The 16,814-nt window shown below is 45.4% G+C and overlaps 1 protein-coding gene across 1 annotated transcript in view; it reads right to left on the bottom strand.

The window, feature by feature from the left end:
- LOC119043644 (histone-lysine N-methyltransferase PRDM9-like) overlaps positions 1 to 16,416 on the bottom strand; it is a 34,926-nt gene extending 18,510 nt beyond the window's left edge. The window contains exons 1-5 of the mRNA XM_053667635.1: positions 16,302 to 16,416; positions 15,594 to 15,695; positions 15,112 to 15,383; positions 14,638 to 14,705; positions 13,214 to 13,470 (exon numbers count right to left, since the gene is read on the bottom strand). Of these exons, the coding sequence (XP_053523610.1) occupies positions 13,214 to 13,470; positions 14,638 to 14,705; positions 15,112 to 15,383; positions 15,594 to 15,695; positions 16,302 to 16,392 (790 nt within the window). The 5' untranslated portion in view covers positions 16,393 to 16,416. The remainder of the gene's footprint in view (positions 1 to 13,213; positions 13,471 to 14,637; positions 14,706 to 15,111; positions 15,384 to 15,593; positions 15,696 to 16,301) is intronic.
- Between the last annotated feature and the right edge of the window lie 398 nt (positions 16,417 to 16,814).

The following is a 16,814-nucleotide window of genomic DNA, read 5'->3' as shown; positions in this document are numbered from 1 at the left end:
AGATTGAGGGTCAGCAAAGGAACCAACACCAGGCCCCTCCAAAGGGTGGTCTTCATCCGAGAGAGGTGATGTTGCCCTTGTGGTGGTTTCTGGAGGGGGTCCTGCAGAAGGAGTTCCTTGTAGAAAGCCGGCAGGTGACTTGCACAAGCACTGCTCCAGGTCAGACCAACTGAAAGCACCGCCTGAGGGAAAGAGTCTGGAATTTGCCAGCAGAAGAAATGTAGGCTTCATGATAAGGTGAGAATACATGTTTCTCTTTGGTGACCAGTGCCTTGCACATTCACGGGGCCAATTACTTCGGTCTGTCTGAATTTCTGTTAGTGGAGAGAAATTTCCATTCCCTGGAAGACTGCAGAAGACACCTGGAAGAGCTCTCTGCTCCAAAAGATGACAAAGTCGTGGGACCATGGAATGCTGAACTTACCTGAAAGGTGGCGGAAGGCAGTGGAAGAAAATGGTGACGACCTTGTGCAGTCACCGTGTTTGAGGGAAAATGAAAAGTGTGCCTGTCATTGCATCTCACAGTAAAAAGTGAAGGAACCTTTCAGCCAAGCCATCTGTGGCACATGCGTTCCCAGTGTGGGTCTCTTCTGCCACCTCGGGTGCATTTCTGGAATGACACCTTAAGTGCAGGTCAGCAGGAAAAGTGGTTAATTGTAGTGGAGTATCAACAGCCTTTGACGGTAGTGGTATTTATAAGTGCATTCCAAATCGTCTAAACGTCAGCACTGTCCTTTAACCTTGTGAGTGGTGTGCAGGTTAAGGGCAAATGGAGTGATGAACGTGTGTTATGTGACATTTTTTGGCACTGGCTTCGTAGCATCATAGAGTGAGGTTTTCACAAGTTCTCAGTGTGTTTGAAAATCTTTTGTAATTTGCTTAGTCTATTGCAGCTTCCTTAAATAAGGAGAAAATAAAATATATTCAAAATCCTCCATCCAGAAGTAGAGTGGAATAAAATAAAACAGAATAAAATAAATAAAATCACTATCATTTCATGTATGTGCCCTTCTGGACATTTCTTAGAGGCATGTTCCCTTTAATGTGTCTTGGCTTCATTTACTCTTTTTGGTTCCTCAAATGGGTGCAACTCTTGTACAATTTGAGGTTTTGTGACCAACCCGTGTGTTTAAATGTACAGGTTTTGTTCTCAAGTTTTAATGTGTAGTATCTTTAACATCATTCAGTTCCATTTATTTTGTGACTCACATGATGGTTCATTTTGGAGGGTCTGTAGGAGTCTATTTCAGAAGTACCAAGCAGGAGAACTTCCCAGTCCCCCATTTCCAGTAAATTCTATCTTAAGTGTTGTTGGAACAAAAAACATACTGTAAATGGTGCGATTCTGGTTGAAGCTTCATTTATACCAGGTTGGCTCAAGAGTCAGTTTAGTTCCCAACACCCTCACTGCCCCATCCTATCTTTTGACTCTGGTTTTTAACTTGTCTAACTTTACTGAAAAGCTTTGGTTCAGACTGTACCATGACAGATGTCATAGAAATGTGCATTGAAAGAAAAAAACTAATCAAAACCACTGTGATTTTGTGGTGATTTTCATACTGAAGATGGATGAACATAAGGAACACTTTTGGCACATTAGGCTTTGCCATTTCAAGAAAGGTGAAAACACAACTGGAATGCAATATAAAGATTGGTAGCATGTATGGAGAAGGCGCTGTAGGTGATGAAATGTGTCAGAAGTGGTTTGTGAAGTTTGACGCCCAAGATTTCTCACACAAAGTTGCCCCATGGGTCTGGCAGACCATTTGCAGTTCAGAGCCATCGAGTCCAAATGTTAACTGAGGACAGAACACATTATGCCATGTGGAAGAAAGGTTACATATTTAAAGTATCCAAATCCAGTGTTGAAAATCATGTGCATCTGCATGGTTACAGTGAGTCCCTTTGCTGTTTGGTTTCCACAGAAGTTAAGCAAGAGGGGGGAATCTTTCTCCACCTCATTTCCACATGTGGTTCTCTATGGAAATACATGGAAACTATTCTGCTTGCAAGCAGATTGTGAGGGGGGATGAACCATTGAAACTTGAGAATAATGTGGAACAGGAGAGATTGTGGGCAAATGAAGGAACCACCACAAGCATCCCCTCCACAGGGCGGTCTTCATCCAGAGGAGCTGATGTTTCCTGTGTGGTGATACCAGAGGGCGTCCTGTAGGAGGAGCTCCTTGGGGAAATTCACAACACGTGCTGCCCCATCAGACCAACTGCCAGCACTGCCTGCGGGAAAGAGTCGAGGCAGAAGACCGGAAAGGTTCAGGATGAGGTGGGAGCGCAGGTTTCTCTTTGGTGACCAGGGAAAAATGGTTCCAGCTTGGCCACGCAGTTGTGATTCATGCGCAGTACTCACCAGACCTTGCACCTTCGCATGCCCGTTTAGTTCGGTATTCCAAGTTTCTCTCAGTAGGGAGAAATTTGCATTCTCTGAAAGACTGCAGAAGGCACCTGGAAGAGCTCTCTGCTCCTAAAGGTAACAGTGCTGTGGGATGATGGAATGGGAAGGTGCCTGAAAGGTGGTAGAGGGCAGTGGAACTGAGTGGCAATGATGTTGTGCAGTCACGTTTTGGGGGGGGGGAATGAAAAGTGTGCCAGTCATTGCATCTCACAGTAAAAAGTGAAGGAACCTTTCAGTCAAGCCATTGGTAGGACATGCGTTCCAGGTGTTGGTCTCTTCTGCCACCTTGGGTGCATTTTGGTCCACCTTAGTGCAGGTCAGCAGGAAAAGGGGTTGGTTACAGGGGAAATATCATTGGCTTTTCATAGTAGTGTAATTTAGAAGCACAGTTGAAGACGTCCACATGTCAGGACTGTGCAGTTAGTTTGTGACTGGTCTCCAGATATCAGCCAAGGGAGATATAAGCGAGTTTTAGGTGACGTTGTTTGGAACTGTCTTTGAGAATAATAGAGGCAGGTTATTACAAGTGTCAAGTGTGCTTGAAAATCATTTGTAATTTGCTTTTTCCATTGTAGCTTCCTTAGGTAACATGGAGGTCAAATTTATTAGAAATTCTCCACCAAGAGGTAAAAAAAGTAGAGTAAAATACAAGTACTCTCATTTCATGTATGTGGCTCTCAGGACAAGTCTACAGACTCTTTTTCTCCACTTTTCCTGGACCTCATTTACTATTTTAGTTCCTCGTATGGGTGCAAAACTTGTGCATTTTCCAGCTTGAGTTTCTAAGCTGTGCATTCAAGGGTGAAGATTTCTTTCTCAAGATTTGGTGACAGGTTGTGGGCCAGCTCACCAGTTGACAGCATATGAGAGGCAAAGGATAGTGTTCCAAATGAAAAATAAATCAATACATTTTAAAAGCTAAATAAAACAAACACAATTTCTATGTGCATCTGTATGTATTCATGGACCCTGTATTTTTTCCGTTAATCTGTCTATTCACAGGGCATTACTCCACTGTTGTACTTACTGTAGCTTCATAATACAATATACCTTTTAATTCTGCCTTATTTTAACAGGTGCACTTAAATTGAGCTTGTTTTACTTTAAAAATTTTTGCTGAGCCCTGGCCAAGGTGGCTCAGTTTGCTGGAGCATTGTCCTGTTAGGGAGGATAGAGAGCAAACCCAGGAAAGGAGGAGGAGGGAGATGTGTCTCACCCACTGACTCAGCCGTCCTGAGCCTGATCTGATAATAGTGCCAGGTGTTCGGAACATCACAAGAAACACATGGTAGCACAGGAGGAGGGAATTCTATGTACTGTTCCCACTGTCTGGGAAAAAAAAGCCTTGGAATTAAACTGTGTGTTAATTCCAAGGTCTGGTTGGTAGGTGGGAGGGTGTCCACAGTGCCCAAAGAAGAAGCTCACAAGGCAACTTTGGTTATTTGCCTACCTCTGGTCACCAGCTGTTTTACAAGGGAGTACCTACTGTTTACAGAAAGCCCATAAATAATTTTGGGTAACTGCCCCAGCTTCAACTGGCTTCTGTCAGGTATTTACTTTACAAGAGGAACAAATGGGTTCTGGAGTGAAATAAGGATTCAGGCTAACAGACCCCCACACATACCTGCATTTGGTTAGTCACTTCCCCCATGGAAGCTGGCACCACCTTTACCCACTAACTCATATGTAAGTTCTTCACCCCCATCCTACCAACTACCTAATTCCTCAGGACCAAGGACCTGAGGCTGTTGCCACCCTTACCTTGCCCTACCCAGAATCTATGCCTCTCACCCCCACCTCGGGAAGGCCCGATCTCTTCCATGGGAACGTATCACTAGTAAACCCTGCTTGCTCATGAATAGACTGGCTGATCTGTAATTCTTTACTGAGCCATCAATAAGAACCAAGTTTCTCCCATAACAATTCCATAAATTGAAAGGTTGTAGTTCAAGCTCTAGTCAAGGCACAGGCCTAGGTTGAGGGTTTGGTCCCCAGTGGGGACACACATGAGAGGCAATGTTTCTTTCTCACATGGATGTTTCTCTCCCTCTCTCTCTCCCTCCCTTCCCTTCTCTCTGAAATCAATAAGCATGTCCTCAGGTGAGGATTAAAATTTTTTTGCTGATATTTTAATCTACATCATGTTACATTTATAGGTAACTGTGTGAAATTGAGATCATTATATATTTTTCTATTCAATAATATGCTGTTACTTTCCTGTGGTTCAAGTGTCTTTTTGAAAATAATATTTTATTTATTTTTAGAGAGAGGGGATGGGAGGGGTAAAGAGAGAGAGAGAAACATCTATTAGTTGTGTCTCACATACACCCCCAACTGGGCACTGAACCCTCAACCCAGGCACACCCCAGAGCGGTAATCGAGCTGGTGACCTTTAGGTCTTTGGTATGGCACCCAAGCCACTGAGCTACCCAAGTTGGTGTTGTTCAGGTGTCTTTTATTGGGGAGCAAGTTATGAATTGGTTCATATGGATCTTGCACATTCTTGTTAAGTTCATTACCAGGCATTTTACCAGTGTTGTTGCTATTGGGTGTTTTTAAAAATTACATTTTTAACTCACTCTTTTGTATATAAAGGCTATTTAATTATGCATGTAATCTCTCCCACACATTACTTAATTCTATTAGTAAAAATGTAAAAGTACATTCTAATGAGTTTCAAGGTAAGTAAACTGTCATGTAATAATAATTACATGATTATTTGTCACATTTTTAGTTATATATAACTTAAAAATAGCTAAAGCTTGTAAGAAAACATGAAGAAATAAGACAATGTGAAGAGGTAGAAAAATTATTTTTGTTAGTTATAAGTTCACTATTGATTAAATAAAGTAGTAACAGCATTCTTAGCATTTCAAATGAATTAGGGCCTAGATGCATGGTGGTCTAGAATTCGGAAGTATCTTGTAAATGAAATTGTGGTCCTTGTAGGTAACCTAAGGAACTTAAAATATGTCAAATGTCCAAATTTTCAAAAGGGAAATTTTAGATGGTGAATTCTGAGAACTAAAAGACTAAGGTTATTGATTCTAGTAACACTGTAGAACATCTATTAAAGAGTGATGTATTGGCAATGAGAAGAAGCAGTGACCCTCAGATGTGGGGCATATCACAGTGTGGTTCTGTCTCCTAAGATGTCAGACCTTTTTGCCTCCTGACTTTATCTGGCTGTCTTCTCAGCTTAGGACACTGGCCAATCTCTGCAAGGTGGCGAGCTTTTGTTGTTGTTCTTTAGGTCTCAGTCTCTATGCTCTCTGTGAAAAGAGAGAGACATTGTTTCAGATCTAGGGAGCAAAGTGACATGCGGTTTCCATTCTCCTGGACTCTTCATTGAGTTCCACACAGAGCAGGGCTCCTCATTCTCAGCGCTGCTAAGCAGGACAGACAGCAAACCAAGGTAGGGAGGAGGATGGGGACACATCCCACCCGGTAATTCAGCAGTGCTGAGCCAGGTCAAGTAAGATTTTCGGAAGTTCAAAGATCACAAGAGAGACCAGGATGAGCACACCCCTGCCTGTGCTCATCCTGGTCTCTGCCTGAACAGGCTCTTCATGCTTTTCTGGGTACATTACATCAAGGATGCTCCTCATTTATTATGCACAGGTTTGCTGTACGTGATTACCTTTTACAGATAACAAAGGAAAGAACGTTGCTAATTACTTCAAAGAGAAAAATGTTGCAGATCAAGGGGAAAAGTGTTTGAACCAGTTACACTCCATACTTGGGAGGTTTAGCACAGATTTTAGGAAGTTAAAGATATGCAGTAAACGTTGCTGCCTCAATCCAGGGAGAGGGATTTTTAACAAAAGCAAGTCTCATGGCAGCCTAGGTACAATGTAGGCCTGATTCTTTAAGGGAAAACCTATCCATGGGTGTGGGTCCTGTGTGCCAACCCTGCTTCCCCACTGGTGTTTCCCAGTAGGGGCTGGGCTACGTTCCCCAGTCCACGTGGAACAGTTCCCTACATCCTGGCATCTCTGTTTTGGAATCAAAGGACACAAACTATGGCTTCATCCAGAGTGGGGAGGGCTTCCCAACTGTAACAAGCCCAGCAGTAGCGGCCTCCCAGTTCAAAGGAACTGGCTCTCGCCCCCTCCCTCCCTGTCTCTGGGACTGGAGGCGTGCGATGCTGTAAGTGCAGGAGCCCCTCGCTACCAGGAGGACAAAACACAGGCCCAGGAAGACAGAGCAGGACAGGTGGAGCTGTGTGCCTGGTGCTGCTGCCGGGCTGCCTGGCAGCCGGGCCTCTGGGCCTGGACTGTGTGACAGGGCCATAGTGCAGTCGTGCTCTTGAACCACCTTGCTGACATTTCTGGGCATTTTTGCCTCATAGATTAGAGACTATGCAGGTAAAACACGCAGCACACGCTGCTCAGTAACCTGGAACTGATGGTTTCTCTTGGTCAGCCAAGGTCCTGAGCAGAGTCCTGAGAACTTGGCTGGTCTGGCTGCTGTCTGGACAAACACAGACCACAGGGAGGCCCACATGCCATGGTGGCTGGACTGTCACAGGAAGGATGCCTTTGACTATCCATGACACCACTGTGATGGGAATTTGTGGTTGGAGTCAGAGCCCCTCTCCAAATCCAGAGCAACCACATCTGGATTTTGTCATGGACTCTGTTTTCTTCACTGGTCTCCCTATTCGAGTTACTTCCCAGGGGTGGCTGCCCTTGCCTGGGACAGAGTCAGTCGGTGTGTCCCAGTGAGGCCCAGAGGGTTCTAACGAACCACCTGGTTAGGGCCACAGGCCTAGGCAACACTGCGGCTCAACAAAGTGATGCATGAGCCACCAGCAAACACAATTCACAGGATGTGCGCTGGCCCCTGCTGGACATGGTCAGGCTGGAGATGGGAGGGTGGCTATTGGCATCAGTGTGTGAGTCTACCTGTCACTGCAGAACTTAAATTGTCACATTGGAGGTCATCACCTTGAACCTTGGGCTGTACACGGGCACGCTCTGCAGACAGACACGCGGTGCTCCACCCTGGGGATCAGAGGCAGGTTGGGCTCGTCCACCCAGCACCACCCAGAGAACAAATGAGAAACCCCTGAGGCACCCACCTAGAAGGACCATCCTCTGTTAAACGACCAGCTTGTGGGCAAGGGCAAGAGACTCAGCATACAGCAGATGTCAGGCTGCAGTCACTTCTTGGAGCCTCCACTTCAAAACAAGGATGGTGGCTGCCAGCCACTGCCATGTGGGAATGGGGGTTGTGTAAACACCCAGCTCCCTGTACAAGGTGGTCTGAGATTGTGTGAACTATGCAAGCAAGGCTGAGACAAAAGTTTCTCTCTCCGACTTAGCTTTGAGAGCCACACACCATTTTCACAACAAAGATCTGCTCAGCTGTGTGAAGGAGGGACTGTACAAGGGCAGGGGTGACAGCATGTGCAGTCGGGGGACGACTTGGAGCCTGGCAGCTATACAGATAATGGGGGAGGGGCGGGAGAGGGAACAGACCTCTGTACTCATCTTGAATCACTCCAGGGTCTGTCCTGGTGGGGGAGTGGTGAGCATCACCTGGCAGTCTGTGGGTTCCCCTCCCCACTGTATTTCAGTGGTAACCCCTCTGCCAGCATTACACCAGGACTCTGCCCTTCTTCCATGGCCCATGCTGAAAGCCACAGAATATTGAGTTTATCGTGTTCTCTCTGGGCTGTGGTGGGGGGAGGGAGAAACAGGGAAGGGAAACAAAACCCAAGAAAGACACCTTCCTTTAAAAAAGCATGAAAGAAAATAATAGTGGATATTTATTATTGAAATCACATAGTTTATGCAGACACTCCTCTTAACAAGCCTGGCAGTGGGAGGACATAAAGGTCATCCTTCCAGGTCATGGGGGTGGGTGCCCCCCTTTGGTGAACCCACTCCAGCAGAAGGGTGGGTGTTGCTTAGGTCTCCCTCATGCAGGAGAGGGTATGATGGGGTCCTGCTAATTGCCATCTCTCTATTGAACTCAGCTCTGGTTCTAAGAAAAGTGTGGCCTCTGGGAACTGTTAGCACCCCTCTTTATGCTTATGCAGGTGTAGATTTTACCTTGTTCTCATCTTGAGTCTCGCTGGACTCCCACCCATTTTGTCCATGGGAATTTTGTGCTCTTGGGCCATTGTGGACATTACCTGTGAATGGGTGGCCAGGAACGACCAACATTGTGCATGCTCATCATCCCATCAGACTTCACAAACAAAAGTTTAAAGATACAATAATAATTTTGAGATGGTGTCAGTGGTGTATGAAGCCCTGTGGGGCTCAGGTACAAGGACAGTGCATCACAGAAGCTGCTGCCTTGTGAGCTTCATGAATACCATATGCAGACTGGGTGCACCTGTCACAGGAGCAACTCGGTTCTTCCTGCCAATGCAGTCAAGGATTACAGATCAACAAGTGTATTAGTGTGCACGCAGGGTTTATTAGTGATACATTCTCATGGAAGAGAACAGGTCTTGCTGAGATGGGAGTGAGGCAAGAGCATCAGGGCCTTTGTCCTGAGAACTTATATATTGGTAGTTGCTGAGATGGGGGAGCAGTTACACATCGTTTAGCAGGTAAAAGTGGTGTCAGCTTGCATGGGGAATGTGACTACCCAAACGTAGGTATGCTGAATCTTTATCTTGCTTCAGACCCCATTTGGTCATCTTGTAAAATAGATTTGTGACAGGAGACAAAGTTGAGGTGGTTACCCAAAATTACCAATGGGTTCTTTCTGTAAGCACTAGGGACCCTCTCATAAAACAGAGAGTGGCCATAGGAAAACTATTAACCAAATTTGTTTTATGGGTCTTTTCCTTGAGTGCTGTAGAACCTCTCCCATCTTCTAGCCCTTGGGATGAATACAGTCTGAAAGCCTTTCTTTCCCATATACTGGAAATGAGACCTGGAATTTCAATGCGTTAGCATGGTGTTTGTGATGCCAGAACATCTGGCGATAGAACTGGACCAGGCTCAGGACTGCTGAGTCAGTGGGTAGCACGTCTTCCTCGTCCTCTCTTGGCTCACCATCTATCCTAACACACCAGCGCGGACAGATGTTTTTCCCAGTGTCAGTTCTGAGCAAACGGTGGGCTAGGGTCTTATTTTACAGCTCGCTCTCAGTAGCAGCTGTGTGTGTGGAGGAGGCTCTGAGGGTGTGCAGGGTCAGTGGGAGGGGGGAGTGACCTGAAGGGAGGTACATCCCCCACATCAGGCCTCCTTCTCAGGGCAGCTGAGTCTACTGGGGAAAGCAGTGGTGTCTGGTCAAATTCTGAACTTGGCTACAGACTTCTACCCTGTCCTTATGTTCCTTTGTCCAGCACTAAAGACCAGGAGGACATGGGCACTGAAGGCTGTTCAGCAGGACCTGTGATCTCAGCAATGCTCTCGCCAGATGCTGTCTGTGCTGACTCAACTTTGAAAGTCAAACATAAAGGCTGGAGTTCCCATTTACACTGTACAGAATAGGAAGCAGGCAGAGAGTTGAGAATCTTGCCTCACATCACACAGCTGGAGAAGACAGAGCCGAGACTCACACCCAGTATGGACTGATGTGGAATCTGTATTCTGTGCACCAGGAAGTGATGACCCTGAAGGAGCAGCAAGGAGAATGAGGAAGACCAGGTGCCCAGGCTGAGCCAGGCTCACGTCCATGCACAAATATCCATCTCTCCCTGCCATTTACACCTCTGAGGCTCCAGAGGTTGTAGGAAACCAGAAGAGCCAAGAGAAGCCAAGGGAGAAGGGTAGGGAGCTGATTGGGAGAAAAGGCCCCCTTCCCATGAGTCCGGGGAATCCCTTCCCTGATGCATCTCTCAAATCCCTCTCTGGAGAGTAACCAAAGTAGACTGACTCCAGATTTACACATTGGCAGGAGCTGAATATATGTGGCTGAGTGTGAGTTCTTTGTGGCTCTTCAGGAACCCTCTACTTTTGGTGATGGGGAGAATGAGGTATTGGGTTTCATATTTGTATGGAGATAAAATGTTTCAGAATAGGATGTCAAAAATCCAGAAATGAGATTGGTACTGACATCCCCATATCACTATGAAATTGTTAGTCCATCTCATCTCTTGTCATGAAACTGGAGGTTTAACAAGTTACTTCTGTACTAATTACAATCTTGGGGAGTGTGAGGGGCTGTAAACTTCCTATGGCTATTCACATGTGACTTAATGTTAACGAGTCACTTAGTCCACCTGCAAACATAGGGCTTCTCCCCTGAGTGTGTCCTCTGGTATGTGATGAGATTTGTCTTCTGTGGAAAGCCTCTTTTGCACTCCCTGCAAACATAGGGCTTCTCCCCAGAGTGTGTCCTCTGGTGTGTGAAGTGATGTGACCCATCATTTAAGCCTTGCCAACACCCTCCATGCTCCATTGTTACAATTCTTGACATTTCCACTCTCACAAATAACTTGCCTGTATCCTCTGAACTCTCTTTCTGACCTCTGGGGGGCTCTTCTTCCATCATTCTCTCGTGCTCATTAGAGCTCCTCATTTGTTCTTTGGAATGCTGGAAACAGGGTCTTGAGATTCTCCTCTCACTGATCCTTGTAAGCAAAGGTTTGGACCTTTCTTTGACCTCTTGATCTTCAGCTTTATCATTCCAGCTGTGTGTATTAGTACATTGGTGCTGCTGATTCTGATCCTCTGGACAGGGTTCCTCTGCTTGGAGCTGTTTTCTTGCAGATGTTCCCAGGAGAATCTGAGAGGGATGATTGAGTTTCATGTGTTGACTGAGGAATTTCTGACTGGAGAAGGCCAGAGAGCAGGAGGGACATGGGTGAACCTCTGGCTTTGGTTCCACTGAAAGAGAAAGGTTTGGTCAGGGCAGATGTTGATGAGAATGTCTGGGCCATATGATTAGTCTCCTAGTAAGACCTGCCCCATGAATCCTTCTTACTGTGGTGATAACACAGCCTCTGTCTCCCACAAAGTGTCCCCTTGCTGTCTATTTTCCTTTTTATTTTTATGCAGTGCCTCTTCTTCAGAAATCCAGAAAACCCACATGAAGGGTCTTTGCTAATACTGCTCAGAATAGGGAGTTTCGAGTAGCATGAGAGGCAATTTCACTTCCTAAACTGCAGTGACCTTTCCCAACTACAGGTGTCCTCTCTGTCCTTGCTCCTGTGGCTCAGTGGATTGAGTGCCTGCCTGGGAAGCAGGGACTCACAGGTTAGATTCACAGTCAGGGCACATGTCTGGGTTGTGGGCCAGGTCTCCATAGGGGGCGTGTGAGATGCAACCAGGCATTGATTTTTCCCTGTCTTTCTCCCTCTTCCTCTCTAAAAGTAAATAAATAAAATCTTTGAAAAAGAGTCCTTCCTCAAGCCTCACACCAAATCTTTATGATTCATTTCATTCAGTGTTAGCCAATTTCAAATACACTGAGAACTCCTGTTTCAAAATATTTCTCCTACCACTCTATACGCCCAACTCCAGTTCCTCTCTGGCCAATCTACCATTGTCTCTCACTTGGAGATGAAGTAACCTCCTCGGGGATTCCCCCCTGGAGTTTATTTTCTAAAAATTAACAGAGCATAATCGGAACAGAGAACACACCACTCAACAGCTGACGACTGCACACTTGCACTCAGGAAAGTCCCCAGTGTCTCAACTCGGATCATCGTCACTGCATTTCCAGGTTGCTAGGCATCTATGTGAACTCCCTTCTTACACTGCATGCTGAGCCGAGACCTGAGTGACCCTCTGCCAATTCAACACCCCACCTTTTTTCTTCCCTGCACTAGCTGCTCCCTCTGCCTGGGATCCTTTGCCTGCAGTATTTCTGTAAATGTTGTATCTGGAGAGAGCCCTTCCCAGACCACCTGCCACACTGCACCTTCCCTCACACTGATCCCCAGGCAATGGTCCTGGAGTAGTTTTCTCCAAAGCACTAACTGCTCTGTGGTGTTATGCACATGCAAGCACGTGTGTCTGGGTTTCCGTCCTTCACCCGTCAGCTCCTCAAGAGCAGGGATTCTGATCCTCACGTTTATCTGTATTTCCAGGTCCCAGGACGCTGTGCACCACAGTAGGACCTCACATGTAATTCACTGAAATGATGAACGAATGTGCCCTGACTGAATGGTGTGGCTTGGTGGGTTGGGTGTTGCCTGAAAACTGAAAGGTTACAAGTTCAGCTCCAGTCAGGGCACATGCCAGGGTTGTGGGCCAGCTGGGGATGTGCCATAGACAACCGGTTAATGTTTCCCTTGCAAATTGATTTTTCCTTCTCCCTCCTTTCCACTCTCTGTAAAAATTAATAAAATATTGTTTAAAAAATATTTGATTTATGTATTTATTTATTTTCAGAAAAGGGGAAAGGGAGGGAGGGAGAGAGAGAGAGAGACATCAATGTGTGGTTGTCTCTCACATGCCCCGTACTGGGGACCTGGCCCGAAACCCAGGAATACGCCCCAACTCGGAATCAAACTGGCAACCCTTTGGTTCACAGGCCGGTGCTCAGTCCTCTGAGCCACACCAGCCAGGGTAAAATCTTTAAAAAATAATGAATGCCTATACACAAAAATGTTTCATTTAGAAGTATGGAGGAAAATTAAGAAGAAACAACTTAAAAGTGACAGAAAAGCTGCCTTGGTGAGAGAGCTGGTTAGTACTTGGAAAACTTTTTTTCCTGCCTCTCAGTCTTTCAGCACTATATGCGGTTGTATATTTTGTTCATGAAACATTTTAAAAATAAAAAATATAAAAATTTTGCCTAAGAGTCAAAGGCATATGAATGAATTGTGAATTTCTGAAGCATGTGATTTGAAACTTTACTGACTTTAGAGTGGATTTTACTCTACTTAAGAGTTGGACCATGAATATGTTTATGGAGAATTCTCTCTTTTCTTTCTGTTTTGAAGAACAGTGGTGCCCACCTCTTCTGGCCATGAGCTCTGTCTTCCACTTGCTGCCCAGCTCCTGGCCATACTCGTCCCCACACCAGACCAGCAGCTCACAGCCCGGCCTGATGACCCGGCAGGTTCGGTAGAAAATCTGCCCGTGGTATTGAAAGGCCACCAGGTTCTGCTCTTCATCATCCCGGGCACAGTTCACATACCTGGGATTGAGGCAGAGGAAGGGAAAGAAAACCATGGTGATGAGTTCCCACTACCTGTGACATCCCTGTCCAGCTCCATCCTCACTGATTCTTAAGACCCTCAGGCTCTGGTGTTGCCCACTGCTCCTAATGCTCCCAGGGAACCTTCTGTTCAGTCTCTGAGCATCTGCCAGCGTGTCATGTGAATGCCTACCTGCAAGTCCTGCTTGCAGTGTTCATCCTGCCTAATACTATTTTCTAAAACCCAGTTCTACACTTAACGTCCACTCTGATTGGCCATAATATCCAGTGATTTCTGGCTTCTCCACACTCTAAATCAAGTTGTCTCACACCACAGAACCTGGTGCTTGATCTAGGGCTCTGCTTCTAAATTAGCTCACTAATTATCCAGTACTCAGCCCATGTCTGTTTTCTCTTGAGAGGCCTTTCTCCAACCCCCATATACTTTATTTAGGGTACCATTCACTTGTGTGGCCAAGGTTACTATAAAAAAGTGGAGGTCTTTTTGTCTTAGTAAAATAAAACAGAACAATAGTAGTTCATTCACATTCTGTTATGAATGTGAGTTATCCCATTCTGTTACCCCTGATAAAAGAGAGCCCCTCTCAAGAAAGGGCCCATGACCATTCCTCTGCAGGCCTCAGAGCCCAGCTCTAGTTAAAAGTGAGGTTGGGATGGTTTGCTACCTGCACAGGTTGAGGCCACCCTTGGTTTGTGCTATCTTGACACTGTGCACTTCTTGGAAATTATAGTTAAATGTTTCTAAAAGCAACTGTCTTATGTCTTTCTGCAATAAGTTCTCCAGTAGGACATGGGTCGTATGATCTTTTTTAGTAACGTATCCCTTCACCTAATCTGGAATATATTAAGTGCTTAATTAATGTTCATTTGATAAATTAAAGTGTAATCCAGTGTCCCTGGTGAATCTAGGCTCTTCAAGGACCTTTCCAGCGCCCAGATGGTGTCTAGCAGAGAGCTTTACATTTTGAGGACATATGCTATACTTTCTTCCTGAAAGTCCCCTGGAATGAAAGAACACTGTATGGAGAAAAAGAGGGAAAAAAAGATTAAGGGAGACCACTGAGGGAGCCATGATGAGAGGGACAGATATACGGGCTTGTGGGGATTGAGTGTCCCCTCTGACACACAGAGACCTGGTGGCCTCACCTCATCCAGTTGGCCCAGGATCTGTCCTTTCCATCCACATACTCATAGCAGTTTCTCCCTTTGGCGAACTGTTTTTCAGAAAAGAAGTTAAAGGCCTTTTATTTATTTTTTTTCGTGGGGAGGTAATAATCAGAAGAATTTTGCTCTACTGTCAACAAACCTCTCTCTGCCTGTTTGGGGATTCAACTGCCAGCTGTGACCACATATTTTTCTTACTCATCACCTACACACCTGAGTCTACCTGTCCAGTCAGAGCAGGAGCCTCACAAGGGAGGAGCCTGTGTCTGCACCGCTTTGCTCCCACTTATCTTCTGATCCTTAAACAGCAGCTCTGTGTTCATGGAAAGTCCAGTCAGTACACAGAGCTGACCACATTGTCCCCTCCGTGTCTAGCACATAAGAGGAGAGGTCCCCCCAAGCCTCAGAAGGAATGTGGGAAGCCAGAGGACAGTGGAAGAGGTAAATAGTTCTCACCAGCCAGGAGTATCTGCTCTTGGCTGCCTCTTCATCTTCTGTGATGTGTCCTTCATAAGGGCCAAAGTGCAGACCCACTGGCAAATCAGCTGCCTCATTCCACACTCCAAGCCCAGCCTCCAGGATGCAGGATGGCCCGATTCTCAACCCAGGGGGGAGGGTGAGGGCTGAGCGGTGGGGATGCCCCTTGTCCACTGCACAGTCCTTTACAAATGCAGGGGGCCCATGTACAGCACAGCGGTCGATGCAGAAGTTCTGACACTTCTCACAATCTGGAGCCGAGAATGACAGGGGTTGGGGAAGGTATAGCGCCTGTTCCTAGACACAAAGAGCTTCAGAGGGAGTGCAGCACTGACATCACTGACACTCAGTCCTGTACTCCAGGTCACTACAGGAGGTCAATGAGTTCCCCTTTGGGGAACAAAGGACCAGATGGAATTATTGTATCATACATAACATGCTTCTTCGTGAGGGTCACTTACAAAGGTAGACATCATCCTGGGGCTCGGTGACCTCTTGGTACACACAGTCCTTTCTCTCTTGTATGCTGTACATCTTCATGTCCATCTCCTTTCTGCTGAGTTCTGAGTTGGAGAAGAGCAGGTAAGTGAGGTTGGTGGGGTCTGGAGTGTAAGTTCCCATTGTGTCATAAACACACAGTCTCCTCCCATCAAATTATTACCTGTTCTTTGCATACTCTGGTATTTTACTGTTCACTATTGGTTCAGAAGACTAAGACTCCACACTAACTACAAATGACTGATTCAATTTTAGTTTATAGATCTTCGCATTACCAGGTTTAAGTTGCCAATCTTTAATTGTTCATAAAATAGTTATGGAAAGCATATTATGTGTTAGGCACTGAGTAAAGGCCTGGGCACACAGTAAAGTGTGGTTGCTATTATCACAGATGGATTTATTGGACAACTTGCATGTGTCACCTGTTTTAAATTCAATTTAATGTTTTCAAACAATATATGAGTTATGTCCTTATCTTCACTTTACACATTAGCATGTAGAAGCTCAGAGAATTTATAGGATTTGCCCAAAGGTCCAGTGGTAACTTCAGTCTCAGCTTAGCCCAGCTTAAATCCAGGCCTACCAAAGTCCACCCCATGGACCTAGGCCATACTTATTAGATTTTTGGTAGGACTTAGAAGAACTAAAGTTTCCAAAGTATTTTCTCTTACCTGATTTTTGCCTAGTGTGCTTTCCAAAGGCACGTGTTTCACCAGGAGAAAACACCGGTTTCTGGGCCCGCTCTGAGTCACTTGCAGTCATCAAATTTGCTGTTCCTGACAATTCCCTCAAGCTATATATTCATTGCTTAATGGCCTTCGATATAAGTCATATATTAAAAAATAACATGTATTTAGTTTTTTAAGGCTTATCATGTATTTTACATGCATGTCTTTAATAGTTCAACCCTTGGAAATACCTCAAGAGTATAAATATTAGAGGGTATGGGGCCAATGTGGGTAATGAATCCAAGATTAGAACCCATGCCTTATGGCTCTTTTCTTTCAACTGTCTCTATAATATTGAGAGTGAAGGATATTCGGAAGAGAATAAATGGATAGTTGGCAGAAACATGTCTAGACAATAAAATGGTGAGAAAATATGTAATACCTTGGAAAGAATATTTGTACTTAGATTAGCTGGTTCTCACCAATTGTTTGAATAAGGTTGTACCAGTAGCTAGT

Source organism: Artibeus jamaicensis, unplaced genomic scaffold, assembly GCF_021234435.1.
Source record: "Artibeus jamaicensis isolate MK-2021 breed Jamaican fruit bat unplaced genomic scaffold, CSHL_Jam_final contig_471, whole genome shotgun sequence".
Lineage (NCBI taxonomy): Eukaryota > Metazoa > Chordata > Mammalia > Chiroptera > Phyllostomidae > Artibeus > Artibeus jamaicensis.
This window is presented reverse-complemented; position numbering and strand designations above follow the sequence as displayed.